Source organism: Microtus oregoni, unplaced genomic scaffold (assembly GCF_018167655.1).
Source record: "Microtus oregoni isolate MIOR12 unplaced genomic scaffold, Mior012 000065F_ref0000479, whole genome shotgun sequence".
NCBI classification, from domain to species: Eukaryota; Metazoa; Chordata; class Mammalia; order Rodentia; family Cricetidae; genus Microtus; species Microtus oregoni.
This window is the reverse complement of record NW_024543875.1, coordinates 7,176,344-7,200,845: the sequence shown is the minus strand read 5'-3', so window position 1 is coordinate 7,200,845 and position 24,502 is coordinate 7,176,344. Positions and strand designations below refer to the sequence as shown.

General features: G+C 39.4%; 1 protein-coding gene across 9 annotated transcripts in view; it reads right to left on the bottom strand.

The window, feature by feature from the left end:
* The window catches only part of Atp9b (ATPase phospholipid transporting 9B (putative)), a 209,622-nt gene that overhangs the window by 148,022 nt on the left and 37,098 nt on the right, over positions 1 to 24,502 (bottom strand). For all 9 annotated transcript variants that reach the window (XM_041640820.1, XM_041640824.1, XM_041640819.1 and 6 more), the window contains exons 5-7: positions 19,806 to 19,914; positions 6,277 to 6,335; positions 3,680 to 3,731 (exon numbers count right to left, since the gene is read on the bottom strand). In XM_041640820.1, the coding sequence (XP_041496754.1) occupies positions 3,680 to 3,731; positions 6,277 to 6,335; positions 19,806 to 19,914 (220 nt within the window). The remainder of the gene's footprint in view (positions 1 to 3,679; positions 3,732 to 6,276; positions 6,336 to 19,805; positions 19,915 to 24,502) is intronic.

Below are 24,502 nucleotides of genomic sequence, written 5' to 3'. Positions count from 1 at the left end.
CATTTCTACTGCCACAACAAAAGACAGTGACAAAAGTGCCTCATATAAGGAAGTGTTAATTAGAAAGCTTGCTTGTAGTTTTAGATGGTGAGTCCATGACCACAATGTCAGGGAATGTGGCTGCCAGCAGGGAAGCACAGTGCTGGAGAAGGAGCTGAGAGCTAACATGCTGAGTATCAACCACGAAGTAGAAAGAGAGAGGCTTACTAGGAGTGGCATGGGCTTTTTAAAAGCTCAAAATCCATTCCCAGTGATGCAACTCTTTCACCAAGGCCACACCTCCTAATCCCTCTCAAACAGTTCTACCAACTGTTTGATAGAACAGCATTTGGTAGAACAATGCAGAACCAGCATTCAAACACAGGAGTCTATGGGAGCCATTTTCATTCAAACTACCACAGTTACCTATTATACTACATGTACGCTATTAGACAGAGAGCCTAAGAAAATAGCTATTATCAATAGGAATGAAGGTTAGATAAACCCTTTGAAAATCTACTTCTCTATATCAACAATGAAAACACTAGTTGCAAGTGATAGATGTAAATACTACCTTTTCAATAATTATACTATATAGAAATGGATTAAAGGCCCCAGATAAAAAGCAGAGGCTGACCAATTCTATTTCATTATATCCTTTAAGTTACCAGTCACGGCTCTCCCAAGTGGACAATGGGTACTAGAGGACGTGAGCCCCTCTCAGAACGACAGGGTTTTAAATAGATAATTATCCTGGAGGCGGTAAGAACAAGCTCCTTGCTATCCCCTATGGCAGCTTGCATTAAAGGAGCCCTCACAGACTCATGTATTTACACACTTGGTCCCTGGTTGGTAGTGCTATTTGGGAACTGTGACTTTGCTGGTAGACATATATCACTAGAGTTAGGCTTTGAGGTTCCAAAGCCTCTTACCCCACCCCCACCCCACTTTGCTTCTTGCTTCTGTTCAAGGTAGGAACCCTCAGCTTCTGATACAGCCACTATGCCTTCTGCTTGCAGCTATGCCTGCTACAATGACAGACTATTAGCCCTCAAGAACTGAAAACCCACATAAATTCTTCCTTCTCAAAGTTGCTGTGGGCATGGTGCTTTATCACAGCAAAGAAAGTAACTAAGACATCGCACAGGAAAAATGGGAGAATAACTAATTACATGAGCTCACAGGTGAAGGCTGGGGTGGGGTGAGAGTGAGTCTGTGGGCATAGAAAAATGTCTATAGCAAGAAATCAACACATCTGGAGAATGCAAAGAAGTCACTGGGGTAGCTGTGATGAAACTCCTCTCTATGGTCAGGTTCCATGCTAAACAACTGATAAAAAAGATCATTGAAACCCAAATGTTTTCCTTCAACAGATCAGTAACATTGACAATCTTTTAATCAGAGTAACAAAACAAAAAGAAGACTCAAATTATTAAAACTAAGAACAAAGAAAGGGACATTGCTACTACTGTTACTAGTGTTAAAACTGTTTTTTAAAGATCATGAAGATATAATTGAAGCATGTCCATGAATTAGAAAACCTAGACTAATTATTTTAAAAAAGGACACAAACAAAAGAACTAATTCAAGAAGAAACGGACAATGTAAGTAGGCCTTTAGCGAGAATTAGAAATTAAAAAATAAAACAAAGATCCTCAAAGGCCAGATCCATACCATTTCATGGATGAATTGCATCAAACATTAAAAAATAAAAATTCTTTACAGATTCTTTCAAAAAGTAGGAAGGAACAGAACAACTCTGAGGGACACTAAGGCCAGTCTACTCTGATATTAAAATAAAGGTTTCACAAAGGCTCTTCAGAATCCCAAATATAGCCTTTATGACCAAAAATCCTCATGAAAACACTAGAAGTCAAATCTAGCAAGACTAAGGGGCTATATGCCATAATTAAGAGGTCTACAGTCTTGTACATGTCCACAGCTAAGGCACACAGCTTCTGGAGGAGACGGAGGTCTCACGGACCCTACAGCACTGGGCAGTCTGTAGGTGCCACATCACGGGGGGACAACTGATGGGCTGATGCACCAGGAGGAGGCCACACCACACTCGCTAGATAGCAATGCTTGGGAAGTGTATTCGGAGTATGTTATCCGAATAATGTTCTCAAAACAGAAACGGAAACATTCTAAGAAGAAAACTTCTCTTGATAAAAATCAGTGCTACAACCTACAGTGGTAAGTAACTGGGCTAGATGACAGACAGCTAAGGATCTCTAGTCACAATAAGGACAAACTTGTAATTTTGGTGCGTGACAATCTAGAAGCACCTGGCCAGTGTCTACAGCAGCTGGGAAGATAGAGCTCACACTGAGCAACACAAAACAGACAGCAGCTCTCAGGTCCTTTGCCTACCGTGGATAGCTTTTCTCCTGAGAGCAGCTCACGCAGCAAGGTAAGCAAGCACAGCACTCGACAGCGCTGCAGAGTTTCTCTTTATCAGGACTCAAAATGTTTCTTGGAACAGTCTGCTGCTTTGCGTTTGACAGATGGCTCAAGAGTTAAGACCTAATTTGTTCTTGGAGAGCACCTAAGTTCCAGTCTTGGCACCCAACATGAGATGGCTCACAACTGCCTTTAATTCCAGCTTCAAATGAACCTGACACACTCTCTGGCCACTCACATTCAGAGGCCCACACAATTAAGTCTGATTTTTAAAGCACACTGCTTCTCATAGAGGAAACAAGAAATGAACTCTGAACCCCACCCAGGCCTTTGAAGCATATCTACACTTACAAATAGCATTCATGCTGACCCTAGAAAAGAAAATAATGACAGCTAGCTTTATGAACTGTAAGAACAGGGCAGAAAGAGGCTATGGGCATTCTGTGATGTGCTGCCTCATCCTAGAGATAACCAAAGTGTGTCCCACACAACTAAGCCAGTCATTAGCAAATGGCCAAACAGACCCTGACAGAGATTCACTGGCTTTTCTACTTAGTCACATGAGGTTTCCAGTTGAAAGCTCTGGTCCTAAATATTGCTTTTCCCACAAAGCGCATGGCAACTCACATAGGCCCAAATGTCTATGCCTGTACACAGAGTGCTTTCCACTATGAGACAGTGCCTAGAGAATAGGATATTACACTGGGGCATCTGTGTGCTAGCACACACAGACCATGAACTGGTCATGGTAAATACCCATAACTATAGTGCAGGAATCCACAACTAGATGCTGGTCTCTTCTGCGACAAACACACAATTACTACTGTGTACAAAACAAATGGAAAATAACACTATGTGAAATTAAGTAAAACTGAAAATATAAAATAGCAATCAAATTTTGAGTTATACTGTTATTGACGTAATTAGGTTCTCAAAACTATTATGAAAGAAAATCTACTCAGATAACTTTTCAAGCAATTATTAAACACTAAAGTGTTTATTTAAAATAGCAACAATTAAATGTCATTTGGAAATGAATTTGAAATAATAAAAAATAAGTTTTCTAGGCAGAAATCTTGCTTTTACTTTTTAAAACAAAGAAATCTAGCAAAACAAGATGGTGCATGTCTTTAATCTTAGCACTTGAAAGGCAGAGGCAAGCAGACTTTGTGAGTTCAAGGCCAGCCTGGTGTCTAGATCAGACATAGCTAAATGGTAATATCCTGTCAAGAGGGGGGGGGAGGGAGGGAGGGAGAAAAAAAACTACAGCAATGTAAAAGAAAACATTAAAAGTTACCTGCTTTCTCTGAAGTCCTAAGAAATACCATATCTGATGGAATTCTTTGGTTCTGCAAAAAAGTAATATACTAATTGTTATTTGAAGATGTACATTAACATAATACTATTACAGAGAAGAAATAGTTAATAAAAAGACAAATAAAATATTAAGTAAAATTCTACTAAAATAGCTATTATTCATAATTTTACATAAAAGCTAACATTTTAATTCACATTCAGATGTTTTGTTAAACAATAGCAAGCCATATACATGGCATTCAGACTTTTCTTGTCTAGAAAAGCTTAAATATTATCTCCACAGCATCTTAACCATAAATAACACTCCACAATGGTATGTCACATAACAACTGCATCCTCCTCATTCCAAACGCCCTGGAAAATGGGCAGTGGCTGCTCCAGGTCAACACCAAAGAGCACATCACCAGGAGATAACACGGACAAACAAACAAACAAACGAGAATAGGCAAATACAATTGCTATCATATAATGCTTACTTTGAAGACAAAACGTTGCTTCCTGGGGAAAGGGGAGGGGAAAAAACAGCGAACTCCTGTAAACAGTTTCTTTAAAAAGTTAGCCCTTTAATATTGGGGACAACTTAGAAATGTTAGAACTTGTAGTTTTCCACCCAAGACACACACTGCCGGGCATGTAAGTCAATGCACTGGAGGATGACCGAGCTGTTCAGTACCACCATCAAAGCAGCACAGACCATCAGACACAGGGGGAGTCTAAGGGAGCTTAGTGGCAGAGTACTGCCCAGCAAGCACAAGGTCCCCAGCACCAAGCTAATTACTTAAACCTAAAAGCTTACACATAAAGAAGCAGACTTCATGATCAGTGGCAGCACTCAAACCTTCAGTATTATGAATGTACTGTCATGACATTATTTTAAGAAAAATACTTAGATCAAGTAATTAGGACTAAACGGTAAAGTGAATTCACTTCACTCTTTACTTAAATTCTCGTATGGACCAAGCCTTAAAACTGCTTTTATTGTCCTTTCTGTTGCTGTTTGCATGTGGTACAAGGAGTCAACCTAGGCAAAGCCTGAACACAAGTGCCATACCCCCAGGCCCAAGTACAACGCTCAACACAGGCATGAAGCTCTTCCATATACTAAACATTGTATTGGCATAAAAACATTGTACTTAATCTAATCTGACTTCAAAAATATCAACTCTACTCATGATAGCTTAAAATTCCCTATGAGTCCTACATTCTGAACAGTGACTAACCTTTTCAGACATTTTCCTTACTTGTAACAGCGTCTTCCCCTTCTAAATGTAAGATATTATAAATTGCAATAAAGGGCTCAGTGGCAGAATACATTCTTGGCATAATGGAGGCCCTTGGTTCACTACCCAGCACCAAAAAAAAAAAAAAAAAAAAAAACCACACAAAAAAAAACAAGGCAAAGGTGAAACTGTGTATTAATCAACACAGCAGACATCTAGCCTATGCCAAGAAGCAAACACTTAACAAAATCTATATGCACCTTTGTCAGAATCTACCTTACAGAAGTGTGCAAAGATACAAGAATGATCATTGAAATAGTTCAACCGCATAAGAAAAATACATAAAGCAGAAATTTTCCAAAAACTGAATGGATGTAAGGCTAGTAATTTCCAGCATTTATACAATGAAACACTACAGATGTTTGTGTTAGTACCCTGTGCATACTAAGCATTGTTCCACTTTGTAAAATCAAACCACATCGCCTATATACAGAATAGAGCAACAAGAAGATCATTTCTATGGGAAGAAGACACCCTCAGCCCCAGGCAGTGGAGATGCAGGCCAACACCAAAGACTGCAGACAGCTCTGGAGGAAGTCAAATGGGAATATGCCAGAGAGACTTTAAAAGTCAGTAAAGAATTTCCCAAGAATATAGACGGCAAAGTAAGGATATATCCAGAGAAGACACACCCACACACTGACATCACACACCAGGTAGTGTGCAGAGCACTCCCAACACATCAAGAACAAGGCAGAGACAGCACAACAGGAAGAATCTTTTACAGAGAGAGACATAGCAGCACACAGGCCTTTCCATGTCACAGACAGGCAGGGTCAGCACCCCAGGAGGAAGCCCTGACCTGTATACTGCCCATCCATTCACTCTCCCTGCCTGACATGCTTTTATTAGAGCAAGGCTTCTCATCATGGCCTAAACTACTTTTCTAGTGCTTTTTAGCCTTCGTTCGCTTTCTCTCTTTACAATTTTAAACCGAAGGAATTAGAGCCAACAATTTTGTCTAATATAGCCATCTGGACAAGTACATTCTGAAAAGTGATAGAAAATTATTAACATATGAACACAATTCTTAAGACAAATGGGATACATTAAGCAATTAACACAGGTCTTACATTTAAAAACATGGCTTTATCTAAAGACATTAAAATACACTTTAGCAAAACAGAAAATGTAAATAATTAATTATATTAAAATACATCAATTCTTACAAACACACATTAAGAATCAAAATATCTCTACAGTTCCTTCAAAATACAAATGACTTGTAATTAAGCTAATGTTAATGACTGATATATGTACAGATGTAAAGTATATTAAAATATTAAAATGCATCAACCTTTTCCACTATGATGAGGTCTCCAACTTGTATGTCTGAACTCTGAACTTGCACTTTCCCTAAAAGAAAAGAAGTAGTACAATCAACTCAGAGAAACAAAAGTGCACTGGAGGAACTTTGATACGTAGTACTTTAAATACCTCTAGGGCAAAAAACAAATACAAATTTAAAAAAATTAAAAGCAGAATTTCTTCATATTTTCAAGTTATATTTCAGATATGCAATTACACCTAATTAATCTTGTTAAACTACCAAACATGATTAAATAACTACCCCCTAAAATAGTAAAAATAACAGAGCCAGGCCTCCTCATGATAAGTTAGGATCTTATGTAAATAGTACTTCACACACTTGGCTAGCATTTCAGTTTTCAGAAAAGGTAGCAATGATCAGGAACATTACTGAATAAAATAATCTGGTGACTGAAGCTGAGTTATTTTGGAAATGTATAGATCCTTAACTGATGTAGGAGGGTCTTCTATTTATCTGTTGTTTCATTGGTTAATTAATAAAGAAAACTGCTTGGCCTGATAGGTCAAAACATAGGTAGGCGGGGAAGACAGAACAGAATGCTGGGAGAAAGAAAGCAGAGTCAGGCAACGGCCATAAAGCTCCGCCTGAGATGTACGTGGGTTAGAATCTTTCCAGTAAGCCACGACCCCGTGGTGATACACAGATTACTAGATATGGGTTAAAGCAAGATGTGAGAGTTAGCCAAGAAGAGGCTAGATATAATGGGCCAGGCAGTGTTTCAGTGAATACAGTTTGTGTGTTGTTATTTCTGGGGCTAAGCTAGCCATGTGGGAGCCGGGCCGGACGAAAAGCAGGCCTGCTCACCGTATCACTACACTTAACACCACAAATTACACAGACTGGCACAGAAGACACAAAGTAAAGCAAATAATAAATGAAATCATCTGCCACTAGTATCTTTGCCTATACAAGTCAGAACTGAAAACTGAAAATTTCACTACTAAAAGTAATTTTTCCATGTACATATTTGAGTAAATCCTTAATGTCTATCTAATATGGAATATCTGTTAATAAAGATGAATATGTATTGCACTTAAGTATCTACAAAATATTGCATACAATAGGATGTTCAGCAGATTATCTAAAAACTCAAGTAAGCGTTCCCTCCTCCTGTCTCAGCCTTCCCTCTGCCTTTTAGAACAATGAGCACCCGATGGTCTGTGTTCACAGCTACAGCTCTATGGCACCAATAGGTTTGTTTGCAACTTTTATATGCATTGTGTTCTAACTGCCAGCATAGTTGGAGCTTTACCAAAACTAACATAACAAGATTCATTACTCAAGTTTGCTCCCATCAACTCCTCATTAAGCCTGATTTGCTAAACACCCCCTAATGAAGCTGAGTCTGATTGGCAAAGTTTCTGGAGTTGCTTTGTTTAGCACACAGCACATCTTTCCCGTGTTCTTCAATGAGGAAAACTAAGAAAGGCTACAACTACATTTATTCATAAGACAGCAATGTTCTTTAGAACTATATATAAAACAAATCTTACCATAGCTTCCCAGTCAGTAATTCTAAACACTTACAAAAGAATTCGTCTTTTAATCATTGCAAACATGGTCATGCTAAGCTTCTAGCCACTGTTGTTCTCGCAGCTAAGGATGAAATAAGAAGGGCTGCCATGGGCCTCTTGGGCCACTCTCCACAGAATCCCTATGCTGTCTTTTAATTCGCTTTCTCTCCTGGCCAGCCAATTAAGTTTAAATAATACACACATTTAAAAAGGAGGAAAAGAAAAACCTGTAGTTAGATGATGTAAAATAATAATAATTTTAAAACATAGAAGGCATGGCCATTTTTTATTCTTTTATAAAACCCTTAAATGCCCAAAAGGTTGGCTATTTTACCATATGGTATTTAATATTTAGACATGCTATAGTGACTGCTTTTCATTTCTATGGAATCAGTGATTCACGTTTAAGGGGAAAGTTTATGGCAAATAGTATCAAAAGTTTTGAGACAGTAATTTTATGCTATGAACAAAATGTTAGAAGGCTAAGCTGGTCATAGTGGTGTATGTCTGTTGTCTCAAGAGAACCACTTGACCACAGCAGTCTGAGTTAAGTGTGGGCATACAGAAAGACTGTCCTCTAAAAAGGAACTATAGAGGGCTAAATAGCAAACCACAGAGCATCTGCCTAAAATGTGTCTAGTTAAAAGGTCATGATTTTACATTTTGAAAATTGGTTCACATTGTTTTAATAGGACCTAAATTCCTGGACAGTTTAACCTTACACTCAGAAGACTGCTTGCTTTTTATTTGGTGACTCTGTCACTACAGAACCTGAATAGCTTCCTTCCATGCTCTGGCAAGGAGCCCTGGGGCACTGGAGGAGCTGCCTGCTCTGCACAGTCACCATATGACCTGACACTGTGCTGCCAAGGCAGAGCGACTGAGTGGCCCTGCCAGAGAAAAGCATCCACATGGCTTATCCCCGGAACTAAGCTAGCCTCTAGGCAAAGCACAGCGGTGTGTTCTCCCTTAGAAGCTCCTTACACATATGCCCAGTCTCTCAGTTTCAGGAATACTCCTCATTTTACCTATATATGCAGAACATAACACAAAATAGACTCCACTTGTAATTTATCTCCTTCAATCTGAATTCCAAAGAACTAAACATCTAAACACTAGGTCTATCTCTAAACCCCCAAACTTCCATTATTTGACAATAACTTAGAAGACAATACAGATTTGTATAATAAGTTCTTTATAGCTGATCTCAAATCAGTTTTCTGCCTTTTCTTAATGTCTGCTGCTATTTCACTGGCCTGCTCGGTGCCAACCTAGTAGCTCACCCTGCACCTGCACAGTGGTCCTTGCTTACTCTCACTCCTGCACTTGGTCCATTAACAAAACCCCTCTATCCCAGAACTCTTAATCACACAGCAAACAGTTCTGTAAACTTACAATGACTCAAATCAAGACCAGTTGTATTTTTCACACACTGCATTGACAGGTTTTGTATCAACTTGACACAAACTAGTCATCAGAGGAAGGAGCCTCAGTTGAGGAAATGCCTCCATGAGACCCAACTGAATGCATTTTCTTAATAAGTGATCAACTGGGGAGGGCACAGCCCATGGTGGGTCCAGGATCTATAAGAAACCACGTTCTATGGCGAACAATGAGGGCTGATGAGACGCAAAGGACAATGGCATGGGGGTTTGATCCTACATAATGTGATGGATTTGTGGGAGCCTAGCCAGTTTGGATGTTCACCTTCCTAGATATCGACGGAGGGGAGAGGTCCTAGGTCTTACCATAGGGCAGAAAACCCTGACTGCTCTTTGGACTGGAGAGGGAGGGGGAAAGGAGTGGGGGGAGGGGGAGAAGGGTGGGAGGAGGGGGCGTAGGGTGGGAGGAGGGGGAGGGAAATGGGAGGCAGGGAGGAGGTGGAAACTTGTTTTTTTTTTCTCCTTTTCTCAATAAAAAAAAAAAAAAGAAAGAAAGAAACCACGTTCTATAAGAAAGCACGTTGAGCAAAGCCATGAGAAGCAAGCCAGTAAGCAGTTCCCCTCCATGGCTTCTGCCTCAGTCCCTGCCCTGTTTGAGTTCCCGTCCTGACTTCCTTCAAGGATGAACAGCAATGTGGAAGTGTGAGCCAAATCTTTTCCTCCTCAACCTGCTTTTGGTCATGGTGCTTTATCTCAGCAATAGAAAACCTAAGTAAGATAAACACCTTTAAAGCTTATATGCTTAACCTTAAAATGCTAACCATATTTAGTATCTGAGTGGCTATTAAACTTCAGGACGAGGACGCATGCTGCGGCATGCCCCACTCCACTTTTAAAAAGTAAATTTTATAACTAAAAAGCAAACAAAACTAAGAATCCATCTGGTGACCAAGGAATTTCACCTTTCGGTATTTATCCCAAAACAAACAAACAAAACAAAACAAAACAAAAACCTAAATTTTAAATGAAAACATCCATAGAAGTTTGGTTCAAAATGGCCGATGGTTGGGGAAAGCCAGGCACTGATTCCTGAGAGAAGACGACTGTACAGTGGAATCCTACTGGGTAGTAGAGACACTGGAGTTTATCCATCAGTCCTATCTGAAAAGCATACTGAAAGAAGCAAACACAATAGAGTACACATGATACTGTTGGTGCCAAACATCAAAATAAATAAATAAAAGGAGCCAAATTAAACTACACACTAAAGCACTGTTAGGTAGAACCATACAATGACTCATCTTTTGCACCAGGGTTCTTGTTTTCTCAGTGTTTTGGTTTTGAGGTCCACACATGTTGTCGCACAAATCATCAATAGCTGTTTTGGTGTCCTGGCCCAGAAGAGCTCTCGTGCAGGTAGACCATAGTTGGCTTGTTCTCAGTTGTCAATTAAGGTACAGCAAACCCCAAGTGAGACATGAAGACAGAATGCAGCATCTCCACTATCCAAGCCCTGGCCTAGGGACCTTCCTTACACATATCGCAAGTCAAAAATTTAAAATGTCATATGGCAAGTCAGGAGGTGGTCAGTGTGACAGAAAGCAATGATGAGAGCAGAGCGTAAGGACCTGAAGTGCTAGTGGAAGAGTGGACATGGGGACAGCTGGAGAAGACCCTGCCTCAAAATTTAAACGGACTGGTGTTATAACTCAAAGGTAGAGAACTTAAACAAAATCCTGGGTTCAATTCCCTATATCACCAAAACAGTGGCAATAAAACACTGGTAAAACCCAAGTACCTAGGCCAAAGCAAAGGTCAGTACATACCCTAAAAATTAATATGCTCAGTTAACCAAAAGGTCATGTAGTTAGTGCAGTGCTACATGCCTATAATCTCAGCACTACGGAGTTTGGGACGAGCCTGGGTTATATAATCTTACCCTGTGGGAAAAATTATTTTCAATTGTAACTATGTATCTTTTAAAGCTCAGAAGTATCTCTTACATACAGACCTGAAAATGTTACCATTAAAAAAAGGAAGACTTCTGGCCCCTTGTGATGGTGCACTCCTATAATTCTAACGCTTGGATTGGAGGCAGAGGCAGACATCTCTGTGAGTTCAAGGCCAGTCTTGCCCAGGCGGCCAGTTTCAGACCAATTAGGATGGCATAATAAAACTCTGTTGAAAAACAAACAAAAGATTACAAAAGCCTGAGCAGTCTCATTTACCTTAACTATAACCCTCAGTGTCTTTTATTATTCCTTCCTGTGAGATGCCATATTCTTCCTTGGCTTGCTGATGTTAACTGGGTTAAAAATCATTACTTCTGGAAATCAAAAATTACTAGTCTCCCCACCAGCTTTGCTTTAGACAACGCTTTAGCTATAATCGACATAATTTAAGATCCTCATTTTTTCTAAATATCTTAGCAAAAATGAATTAGGTAATTTTAGAAAGAATACTGAGTTAATGAAATATGAAATGATAATTGGTGAGTTGTATTAGCCAACCACTCTAAATCTACCTCAGTAACTGAAGCACCATATAATCAAAAAATAATGTGGATACTGCCACAGACTTCAGAGAGCAACAATGCACACATGTTTGTCTAATGTGATATGCAAAACTAGACACTGAAATAAAACTCCTAGTTTATTCACATCAGGAAAGAACTCATAAAAATATGACAACAGCCTGAGACATCTGGCAAACATCTCAAAAAGTAAAGACTGTCTCTATTAGCAGGTCAGATAAAAGGCATACACAGTGCTGGTGCAATCATAGCTGTCCAGTTAGCACAAGGGCAATCTGTCTGCCTGTACAGGCTTCAGTGGGTGAGCCTACCAAGTTTAAGAAAACAATGCCATTAGCACACTGAATACCCTCCGAGACTCATGGATGATGGCAACAAGTAGTAACACAGTCCTACACAGTCCTTCCTTTCCTAGAGAAAGGAAGTGAGGTAGCAGCCAGAAATGCAGATAACTCCTGTGCAAGGCAGGCAACTTATCGGATAATGAGTCAGCTCAAAATCCATGCCGTGAGTAGGTGGTATTCTTGGGCAGATTCTGCTTCCAAACAAAGCATTTTCAGAACATTAGCGTATTTAAAGCAAGAAGAGGCATTCCTTTACAAAAGAAATAACAGACCATTTCCCCAGCTGCCTTCCCTCCAAATGCTCCTGTGAACTGCAGTAATATGTCACAACCACAGTAAAGCACGAAAGGAAGCCACCACAAACACTATTCCAACAGACCGTCTATGAAATACTAGAAATGAAAGTCTTCAAATGCATAGTTACACTGTGCTTAGTCACAAGCTAAACAGATGCTCCCTTCACACTCTAGCTTCCACTCACCACGCATTCTGTCAAAATACTCATTCACAAAGCAAGGACACTGCACCACCTCACACGCAGCTGTGACTGAGGCATGTTCGTCCACACAGACCAGATGTCCCCTTTGCAGCTCCCAAAAGCACCCGGGGTGATGGCGTCCACACTATGAGTGGGGTCAAACAGCTGTCGTTTTCACTTCCACGTAAAATCTCATGCCTTCCACTGCTCCTGATGGTGACTGACGTATAAAAAGGTATACTGCTATTTGCATTAGAAACAGACCTACTGACAACTGACTTTAGAGTATGTTTAATTCAAGCACCACAAAAGCGGAAAATCCATAAAAGTGATGCTTCCTCAACTGAGACAAAAGTTCTTTCTTCTAGAAGCCCTGCTTCATCTCAACATGTATGGCCATCTGCTGTGGACACATTAAAAACAACCACCACACAGCTTTGCATGGAGCTTGCAGTCTAAGGAGGCAATAGCCCTGGGAATTCCAGAAGCTAATTTGTTTAGTAAGGACAATAACATTTTGCTCTTTTCATGAAAAAGTTAGCATAACATTTTTCTAAGGTTGTTGATTTTATATTTTGAAATTTTATACCGATAAAACATAAATAGGAAACTGACTTATAAGTAACTGTGGGGCTTTTTGACTATAGATACCTATTTTTTTCCCCCAAATTCAAAGGCCTCATTGGAAAAACTCAAATAAAAGAAAGTACCCTGGCCAGTGTTTTTTGACTTTATATTATTTGACTAAATAATGAATTAGATTATTGTCATATAATAATAAGCTGCATGATGAGGTATTAGCAAAATGTACTCAGTCACAAAGCAATGACTATTAATTGGTGATTGCTATAAAGGTATTAAAAAAAGAACAGACTATCTCATTCTGTATAAATAGCATAGAGTTTGAAATTTAATCTCAATACAGAGGCTCATATACATTTTCTATTTCTTCTTGCAGAACTTTTTTTAAGTCCTTAGATATCCCAGGATCTGACAGCATATGTAAACAATACCAACAGAATATGTGATTACTGTATAACTTTAAAACACTTGATTACTTCTGGTTTAACTCAGTCATTTGTTAAACTATACTTTCAGGTTACGTTCTTTTATTTCAATAGTGTCTTTCCACTAGGCTGCTTGAGATATTTATTTTTTATCTTTCTCTCTTTCTTGTATTGAAAATATTTTTTCATACAACATATTCTGATTATGGAATAACCTAACTCCTTGCAGATCCTTCCCACTTCCCCTCCCACTCAAATCTACTCCTTTTCTGTCTCGTTAAAAAAACAAAGGGGCCTGGCAGTGCTAGTGCACCCCTTTAAACCCAGCACCAGAGGTAAAGGCAGATCTCTTTGAGTTGCAGGCTAGCCTGATCTATATTATGCCTGCATCATGAGCACCCCAGAGACCACCAGGAGTCCAAGTTCATATGCAAAAGCTAAGAGCCTTTATTGCGAGCTCGAGTTTGGGCTCTCTGTCCCTCTTCACAGTGGTTGGATTAGGGAGAGCAGCATTGAGCTCAGTTATGGCAGGGAGGAGTAAAGGACAGGGCGGTAGGGAAATTTCGGATTCAGATGAGGGTTGCACTCCTGATTGGACAGGAGTGGGGTGGCAGGAGTCTTGTCAAACAAAGACTGGCAATTGACAACCTATATACAAGTTAGATAAGCTATTCTTAATGTGCTGGAGCACCTAGTACTTGTTTGTCCTAATTGTGATTGGTCCCCTGAAAAATATATAGTCTGTGGCTTTTCTTGCTTATTGTTAATAGTGAGGTCTAGTCCCAGGAGTGTTAGTCTGCAGCCTGTCATGGCAGCACTAACGTTAAATTAGGCCTCTTCAGCCTACAAAGTGAGTTACAGAACAGCCACATCTACACAGAGAAACCCTGTCTCGAAAAACCAAAAACAAGAAGGAAAAAAGAAAAGAAGAAGAAGAAAAAGGAGAAGGAGAGGAAGAGGGAGAGGGAGGGGAGGGGGAGAGAGGGGGGGAAGAGAAAGAGAGGAGGAAGAGGAAGAGGAGGAAGAAGAGGAAGAGGAAGAGGAGAAAGGAAGGAAGCAAACAAAGGAGCATCTAAAGCACAATAAAATAAAAAAAAACAGAATAGGACAAAACAAACAAAAGAAAAAGCATTCCTCATCCTCACACCCAGTAAGTACTTGCTGTCTCCTTCCTTCTTTCCCTAATTCATAGTAACTTATAAATCTACATTCTGTACTTTACTTAGGCATTTAACCACTCATAGACTGTTTTCATTTGGGCTGTCATGAATATTAAAGACTATAATAAACATGGGCAAATGTTCTTGGGTCTCTGTATTAAATTCTATCTAAACATGAAGGATGTGACTGTGACTGATTAAACACTGATAATACCCCCAAATAATGCTCCAGGATACCGATATTTCTACATCAGCCCTTACACTTTGTCACCTTACAATACTTTAGTGATGGCCTACCTAGTAGCATTACCTTGCTGAGGTTTTCTTTGCATTTTCCTATGAGTTAATGATGCTAACTGAACACCATGTGCTTATTAGCTATTTATCTTATTTGAAAAAAAAAAACACCTATTTGGATTCTTTGTCCATTTCTAAGTTGAGTTTCTTTTGCTGGTAAACTGCTGAGTTCTTTACTTATCTAGATATTGAGTCTTTATCAGGTCATACATATTTTCTCCTCTGTTTTTATTTCCTTTATAATATTTATTTATCTATTATTACACATCTGTAGCTAAGTGTATGCTCTATGTATCAACTGGTACACATGTCAGAGGAGGTCAAAAGAAGGCATAGGAGGCCCAAAAAGTAGAGTTACAGAAGGTTTTGAGCTATCTGAGGTAGGTGCTGGAAACTGACCTGTGTCTTATGCAAGATCAAGTGACTTTAACTGCTGAGTTATCTCTCTGGCCCTTTTTTCCACTTTCTGACAATTTTCTTCAGTGCATAAAAGCCAATCAGTGGACCAAATAGAAGGTTCAGTGATGTGAGAGTGTCATATATCAATCTGTTGATTTCATTGATTATGCAATAAAGAAACTGCTAGGCCCATTTGATAGGCCAACCCTTAGGTAGGCAGAGTAAACAGAACGGAATTCTGGGAGAAAGAAGCTGAGTCGAGGAGTTGCCATGATTCTTCCATTCCAGGCAGATACAGGTTAAGATCATTCCTGGTAAGCCAGCTCGTGGGCTACATAGATTATAAGAAATGGGCTAGTCCAGGTCCGAGAGTTAGCCGAGAAAAGGCTAGATATAATGGGCCAAGCAGTGTTTAAAAGAATACAGTTTCCGTGTAATTATTTCAGGTAAAGCTAGCCATGCGGGCGGCCGGGTGTTGGGGACGCAGCCTGCTGTTCCTAATTCAACAGTTCAGTAGGTAAAGTCCCTTGCTGCTGAGCCTGATTCTCCGAGCTGGATCCTTGGGAAACAAATGGTAGGAGGAGAGAACTGACTCCTGGAAGTTGTCCTCTAACATCCATGTGCATGCCATGTACAGACACCAAACACACACACACACACACGCATGCATGCACGCACACACGCACGCACGCACGGAAACAATTTGAAAGGTTATCAGGGAATTTTATCTAAGAACGTTTTAATTCCTTCTTCAGTTTTTGTCTCCCCCACCCGAGACAGGGTTTCTCTGTAACAATCCTGGCAATCATTAGAACTCACTCTGTAGACCAGGCTGGCCTTGAACTCAAATAGATCTATAAGCCTCTGCCTCTCAAGTGCTGGGGTTACAGGAGTGCACCACCCCTGCCAGGGCCTTCTTGAGTTATTAACCCAGGGTTTACCAGACAGAAGACCTGGCTGATAGTCCGACTCTCATTGCTGTAAAAGCCTGTCCGTCCTGTCACCTCCATGACTGCTGATCTGAGTACATCACATCTGGACTATTTGCTTTGCTTTTGGCCTTTCCTCTGGGTTACCAAGTTTCAACAGTCTGATTGTGCCTCAATGATGACCTCTTCCTCTTGATCCTTTTTGGGGTAGCTGGAATTTGAAGGCACAGGTTCATGTCTTTGATCAAACAGGGCAAGCTTCTTGCCGTTACTTCTTCCCTACTCTGTCCTTTCTCTGCCTCCTCTTCCAGGACTTCTATGACGGACATGTCACACACTTTATGTTGTTGTAATGCCTCTCAAGAACTGCTCATTTATGTTTGTTTTATGCCCCTCAAACTGGATCATTTCACCTGACATACAGTCAAGGTCACTGACATTCCAGTTCACTTAAGTCTGCGACTAAAACCTTCTGGTAAGTTTCTTTTATTAGTTAGGCTATTTTTCAGCCCCTGAATTCTTTTACATATTCATATAACTGCCATATCTCTATAGTTATTCTCTAAGTACTCATATATCATTCTCTTGATATCTTTCTACAATTTCTCCCATGGCTTCCTTGTCTTCTTGATCAGGGGAAAGACAGTTGGTTTAAACTTCATGTCTTGTAGGGCCACATCTGACCCTCATCAGAAAAAGTCTGCAATTATTTTTCTCCATCAACACACTCTGCTTAACTACAAATACCAAAGTAAAATTAATTTCATAATAAGCTAGAATTTTGGCTGGGTATAGTAGTTTGGGCTTGCATCTATGGTCTCTTAGCTTCTGCAGTACCTCTATCCAGGTCTAAAAAAGCATGGGATAAATCCGGACTAGCTGAACATAGCGGACAATGAGGAATACTGAGAACTCAAGAACAATCGCAGTGGGGTTCTTGGTCCTACTGCACGTACTGGCTTTGTGGGAGCCTAGGCAGTTTGGATGCTTACCTTACGAGACCTGGATAGAGGTGGGCAGTCCTTGGGCTTCCCACAGGTCAGGGAACCCTGATTGCTCTTCGAGCAGATGAGGAAGGGGGACTTGATTGGGGGAGGGGGAGGGAAATGGGAAGCGGTTGCGGGGAGGAGGCAGAAATCATTAATAAATAAATAAATTAAAAAATAAAAAAAAGAGAAAAAAAATAAGCTAGAATCTATAAACTGTTCTCAATATAATATAAAGTCAAACCTAATTTACCTGGCCCTTTGAGGGTTCTTTTTCATAAATCTTTCTTTTCTAGTACTTACATGTGTTGATGTGTGTATGCATACATAGGTGAAGGTCAGAAGTTAATGTTGGGTGTCTTTCTCCATTGTCCTGCTTCTTTTGGGGGCAGAGTTTCTCACTAACTTGGCGCTCAATGTTATGGCTAGATTGGGCCAGTAAGCTTCAGGAATCTGCTGTCTCCCTTCTCCAAACATACATCCAACATTACAGATGTTCATCCCAATACCCAACATTTTACATGGGTGCTGGGAATCCTAATTCAAGTCCTTATGTTTGTGCAGCGAGCACTTTATTGACTGAGCCATCTCTCCAACTCACTTCATTTCTTTTAATGGTTTAAAAATAGAGTGGAGAGATTAGTCTTTTAGCATATGGTTACAAATAACTTCATATTTATGAAAACCAAGGTGGACCAATATAACACACTGTACATGAAAATGGACCAGACTTAAATGTAGAGGTAAGTCTATAGCCAATAGAAAAAAAGAGAAATCATTACAAAGTTGGCCAGTTATTTCTTGGCTACAACACCAAACAAAAGGGAAAAGTAGATGATTCAGACCAAATAAAACATTTATGCATCAAGAAAGTGAAGATACAGGCCCACAAAATGGGAGAGATATTGCAATCATAAATCTGGCAAAGGCTTACCCAAGATAGCAAAGGAATACTTAGAATTCACCAACAGAAAGACCAACAGTTCAGTTAAAAAGTGGTTGAAGGAATGAATATACAATTGTGGGCAAATGTCCAATAAACACACAAAAACACTCAATCTCAATAATCATTAGCAAATGCAAATAAAACCCATACTACTACAATAAACATGGCAGACAGTAACTGATGAAGACATGGCATAATCAGAACCCATGTACACTGTTGGCAAGAATGCCAATGATACAGCCAATTAAAAAGTAGGGTGGTGGTTCTTTCATTGCCCAGTCTAGGAACCTCCCTGCTGGAAGATAGCCCAGAAAAATGAAAACGAAATTTATGAAAAGCTGGTAAACAATGTTCATAGGAGTGTGGTTATTTGTAACAGTTACAGAATACAAACAACTCAAATGCCCACAAGTGTTGACTAGATGAACAAAATGTGGTGTGTCTGCAGCAAAGTCTTGTCAACAAAAATAAAACACTACTTCATGCTACAGCATGTCTAAGCCCTGAAAACATGACAAAGAAGCCAATGACAGAAGATCTCACAGTACATGGTTCCATACATTTGACTGTCCAGAGTAGGCAAAACTAGAGATGGAAAAGTAGAGCAGAGGTCACCTAGGGCTTCAGTGGGAGAAAAGGAGGAAAACATGAAAAGATGATCCAGTGAATTTTGGGTTTCTTTTGGAAATGCTAAAAATGTTCTAAAATTAGATGGTGATGGTTACACAACTTGATGAACACTGATCGTAAGTCTTAAATCATACTCAATAAGGTATTCAAAACAAAAGGCATAAGGGGATTTTTTGAGTAAGTTAGTCATTATATATGTCCAGAGACAGAACATACAATATCCACTCGGACCTTACTTCTCAACAGAACTCCAGGTTATAGCTCCCATTTAGAGTTGCAGGGTGCCCCGCACTATTTACTCATCAGGTCTCTTTTCTACTATCACAAACCCTGTTTGTAACAGCGTGCCCCATTCTCTTCCCCATAAACTGACTCCAATACAGACTCAAAATGAAGAAAATGACTCTTAGGCATTTGTAAAGGCCCACATGCGGGGAGAGCACTATGTGTATGCACCTGTAGTGCACTGGGTAATGACGTTTACTCAGATGCTTAATGCCATGATATCAACATTGACTTCTGTGGCTGTCATTAAAATTAAGACGTGCTTTAAAGAGCTACTGTGGATCACACAAAACCTTTCTTTCATATCAGCTACAGCTTTCTAACAGAGCACAGCATATAGGTTTGTGTAAGTGTATGCATACATTTGTTAGTGTATAAATATGAAAATATACATATGCGCACATGTACAACACACACATACGTACACATGTAAGAAAATGAATAAAACTCTCCTGAAATTCTAGCATTATAAACTATAAGAAAATGGGAGCCCATATGTAGTCACATGAGCTTTCAAGCCCAGAACGAGCATGCTCCCCTTTCTATGTTAACTCTAACATGCTTATACTATGCAAATGCTAGGAGGATTAAAAGTCTCTTGCTAACCTCTTACTGTAAGCTTGCTATATAATTGTGAATTCATTTCATTGTCTCGCTGAAAACGTCGAAATTCATCAATCGCTTCTCGTGCAATAGTAACAGCCAAGACAAATCCCTATAAAACAAAAAGTATTTTAGAAAGCAGAATAAAAAAAGCAGAGGAAATTATTATTTAGATTTACTTCTTCCCCTAAGACACAAAATGAATGAAAATAAAAACACTACAAAAACACGTATACTACTCATTGGGAAAACAGCCTCTTTAACAACTGTTGCTAGGAAAAGTGGATACACACATGTAGAAGAACGAAATTAGACCTGTATTCTATTCTCTCATTCTGCCAAAAATCAACTTCAGATGGATCAAAAATCTAACATTCAACCTGAAATTCTGAAAATGCTGGAGAAAAAAAAAGTAGGGTATGGGCACTTCATAGAAATTCAGTATCAGGAAATAAGGCCAAATATCAACAAATGGGGCCTCATGAAATTAAAAATGCTTCTGTACAGCAAAATAAAAAGCTAATTGAGTACAGAGTAAATGGGAGCATCGACAACATACAAAGAACTCAGAAAACTAAACAAAAAACAGGCTGAGAGCTGAACAGAGGGTTCTCAAAAGAAATTAACATAACCAACAAATATTTTTTAAAGTGTTCAATGTCCTTCCACATCAGAAAAACACAAATCAAAACCTCCCTGAGAGCCCAGCTCATCCCAGTCAGAAGGACTATCTCAGGAACAACCATGTTGGGATAGGAAAGAACACTTCCTGCTGCTGCTGGGGATATAAACTGTAAAGCCACTGTGGAAATCAGTTTGGAGGTTTCTCCTAAGCTAGAAACAAAACTTCCATAAAGTCCAGCTATACCACTGCAGGGTCTTCCAAAGGTTTCGCCTATTACAATAGAGACACTGCCACCCCAGCTTTACCACTACTCTATTCAAAACAGCAAGGAAATTGATTTGGCCTAGATGACCATCAACAGATAGATGGACAATAAAAATATGGTACACATATGAACAATGAGTTTTATTCGCCATACAGAAAAAATAAAATTATGCAACTTGCAGGAAAATTAAAGAATTGGAAAAATTACATAAAATGAGGTAGCACAGGCTCATAAAGACAAAAACCATGTGTTCTTTCTCATGTGTGTAGTTTTTATATAAGTGTATCTATGTGGGAGTGAGGGAGGGTAAATGCCAGGAAACTAGAAAAGGGGCCTGTGACAGGGGAAAAATTACTTTCAACAGAAAATTACCCTATAATTAAATCACAGTAAATGTTATCTATGCTATATTTAAAACCTAAAAAGTCATGATTGATTCTATTAGCATCTAATCATTTATGAAAAATTTTAAACTCTTGATTATGTTCTCTTAGGAATTACTCAAATTCACTTCCAGATATATTTCTGCTTGATTAGTAATTCTGCTGAAAACGTTGTGATATCCTGTTTTTGCAAATTTCTACATATTAACAATTTCCTGTGAGTTTCATTTTTATTTTGATCTTGATAACGTATCTTTTGTTAGTTCTTATTGTATAAATTTAAACTTTCTAATTAAAAAAAGATCCAAATGAATGGAAGGCTGAATGAATTAAATTTCATAAAAAATATAAACTATAGAAAAAAATTAGAAGTTGGGGAGGAGATTCAATAGTTCAGACCACTGACAGATCTTCCAGGAACAAAGCTCAATCCCAGCAACCAGTTGGTGGCCCACAGCACCCTGTAACTCCAGTTCTAAACACATATACATTAAATACAAGAAAAAAGAAGAATGGGACTGAAAAAAATATGACACTTTTTAAGCTGATTTCTCATCCACATTGACTACCTGCATGGGAAAACGGAACTATTGTGGATGGAAGAAAATAGAGTAATAACTTCAAAATATACAAACAACAACAACAATAAAAAAAGCACCAAGTCAAACAACCCAAATGATAAATGGGCTAGTAAAATGAAAACAGTTCTCAAAAGATGAAACACAAATGGCCAAGAAACAACATATGGAGAAATCCTTAGCTTCAACAGTCATCAGAGAAATGCAAATTAAAACTACACTGAAATCCCATCTCCTCCCAGTCAGAATGGTGTCATTAAGAAAACAACAGACTCCAGCCAGGGAGGCAGGCAGGCTGACTGCAGCTCCAGTCCTCCCAGACTCACCCTCGTCTCACCACCAGGTCTGCAGTAGACAGCCTGCTGCAGCACCCCCTTCTCTCTGCCTCCATAGCCACAAGACCACACACATCTCCAGCCTTCCTCCCCACCCCTCTTGCTCCCTCAGACCCCAGCTCCAGTAGGCTTTCTTTAGGAATCCTCCACTCAAGGCTGCCAGAGAAGCAAGGAGATCAGTGAAGCAAGCAGCAGAGCTTCCGAGCTTCTCCCCTCCTCTCCTCCACATCCAGCTCCCAGGTCTCATCATCAGCTCTGTAGCAGACTACAGGCTGTAGCCTCTCTTCACATTCTGCTCCCATTCCCAGGGGCCTAAGCAGATCATGGTGCAACTCCCTGCTTTCTTCCCTCCTCTGTATCCCTTGAGCCCCCAAACCAGCTCATCCCCATTTCTAATTATCAGGTCCCATTACTTTTTACCTGGAACCCACATTGGCAATGCCTCTCAGGATCCCAGAAGAATTACCTACCAGACAACACATAGCCACCACACTCTCCAAAGAACCAGAGAGGGACACAGTACCCAAGGAACAAAATACCCACCAAAGACAAGACCAAGTATCAGCACCCAGAATTTACAATCTTTCCCAAACCCAGATGACTAAAAGTCAGTATAAAAACACAATGACAAACAGCTAGGACAGTATGTCTCTACTAGATTCCAGAAAGCATACCACAACAGTCCCTGTGGACTGGGTATTGCCACATTGCTAAAAGTACAAGACAACAACCTTTAAATTGCATTTATAAACATGATAGAAGTCCTTAAGAAGGACATGAATAAATCTCTTGAAGGATCTAGGAACAAACAATGGAAGAAAATTAATAAAACAGTTCAAGACCTGAAAGTAGAAATGGAATAAAGAAACCAAAACTGGGAGAAATCTGAAAATGAAACATTTAGGAATTCTAATAGGATAACCTCAGAGGCAAGCCTCACCAACAGAATGCAAGATGTGGAAGAGAAACTCCAGTACTTGAAAACACAATAGAAACTAAAATAGATATCTCAGTCAAAGAAAATGACTTTTCCTGAAACATCCAGGAAATCTGGAACAGTCTGAAAAAAACCAAATAATAGGAACAGAAGAAGAAGAAACCCAGGTTGAAGGCACATAAAATTTTAAAGGAAATCAGAGAATTTCCCTAACCTAAAGAAGGAAATGCCTAATAAGGTACAAAAAGAATACAGAATACCAAATAGACTGGACCAGAAAAGAAATTCCCTTCAGCACATAATAATTAAAACACTAAATGTATAGAACAAAGAAAGATTATAAACTGAAACAGGAAAACCCAAGTAAAATATAAAGGCAGACAAATTAGAACAAGTGACATCTCAGTGGAGACTCTAAACACCAGAAGGGCAGGAAAATGTTCTACAGATTCTACCAGACCACAGATGTCCACCCTGACCACTATACCCAGCCGAACTTTCAATCACAATAGATGGACAAAGTAAGACATTCAATGATAAACCAAATTTAAGCAGTATCTGCCTACAAACCCTGCCCTAAAAACAGGGCTAGAAGGAAAACTCAAATCTAAAGAGGTTAATCACACCCAACAAAACACAAGATAAAACACAAGATTTGCTTCTGGGAGAAGCAAATCAAAAGTGGGGAAACACACAGAGAGACACACCACCATCACCACCACCACAACAACAAAAAAAGCAATAGACGTTGTCCATTGATATGCCTCAACTCAGTGGTCTTAAATTCTCAATAAGCAGATACACACTAATGGAATGGATACACAAACAGGACCCATCTTTCTACTGCATCCAAGAACTACAACTTAACACCAAGAATAGACATCACCTCAGGGTAAAGGGAGGAAAAAGATATTCCAAGCCAATAGATCCATGAAGCAAGTCAGTATAGCCATTTTAATAGCTGACAAAAATAAACTTCAAACCAAAACTAATCAGAAGAGACAGGAAAGGACTCTACATACTCAAAGGAAAAATCCAAAAGGACATTGCAATTCTAGAAATGTATGTACCGAAGTTCATACGAGAACTACTACAGCAGCATAAGCCACATACTGACCCTCATACTCTGAGAGTGAGACATCGATACCCAACTCTCAGCAATAGACAGATCACCCAGACAAAACTAACAGAGAAATGCTGGAGCTAACAGATGACATAAACCAAATGACCCTAACAAATGTTTTCACAACATTTCACCCAAACACAAAACAGTGTACCTTCTCAGCATCTCATGGGACTTTGCAAAAATTGACCCATACTCACACACAAAGCAAGTCTAACAGATAAAATAAAATTGAAATAACACCATGCATCCTATCTGACCACCGTGGATTAAAACTGGCTATCAACAAAAACAGAAACAAAAAAAACATTATAAATTCACGGAAACTGAACTAACTATTGAAAGAAAAAATGGAGAAACAATGAAATTAAAGATTTTCTGGAATTGAATGAAAATAAATATACCACATATCCAAACTTATGGGACACAATGAAGATGGTTCTAAGAGGCAAGG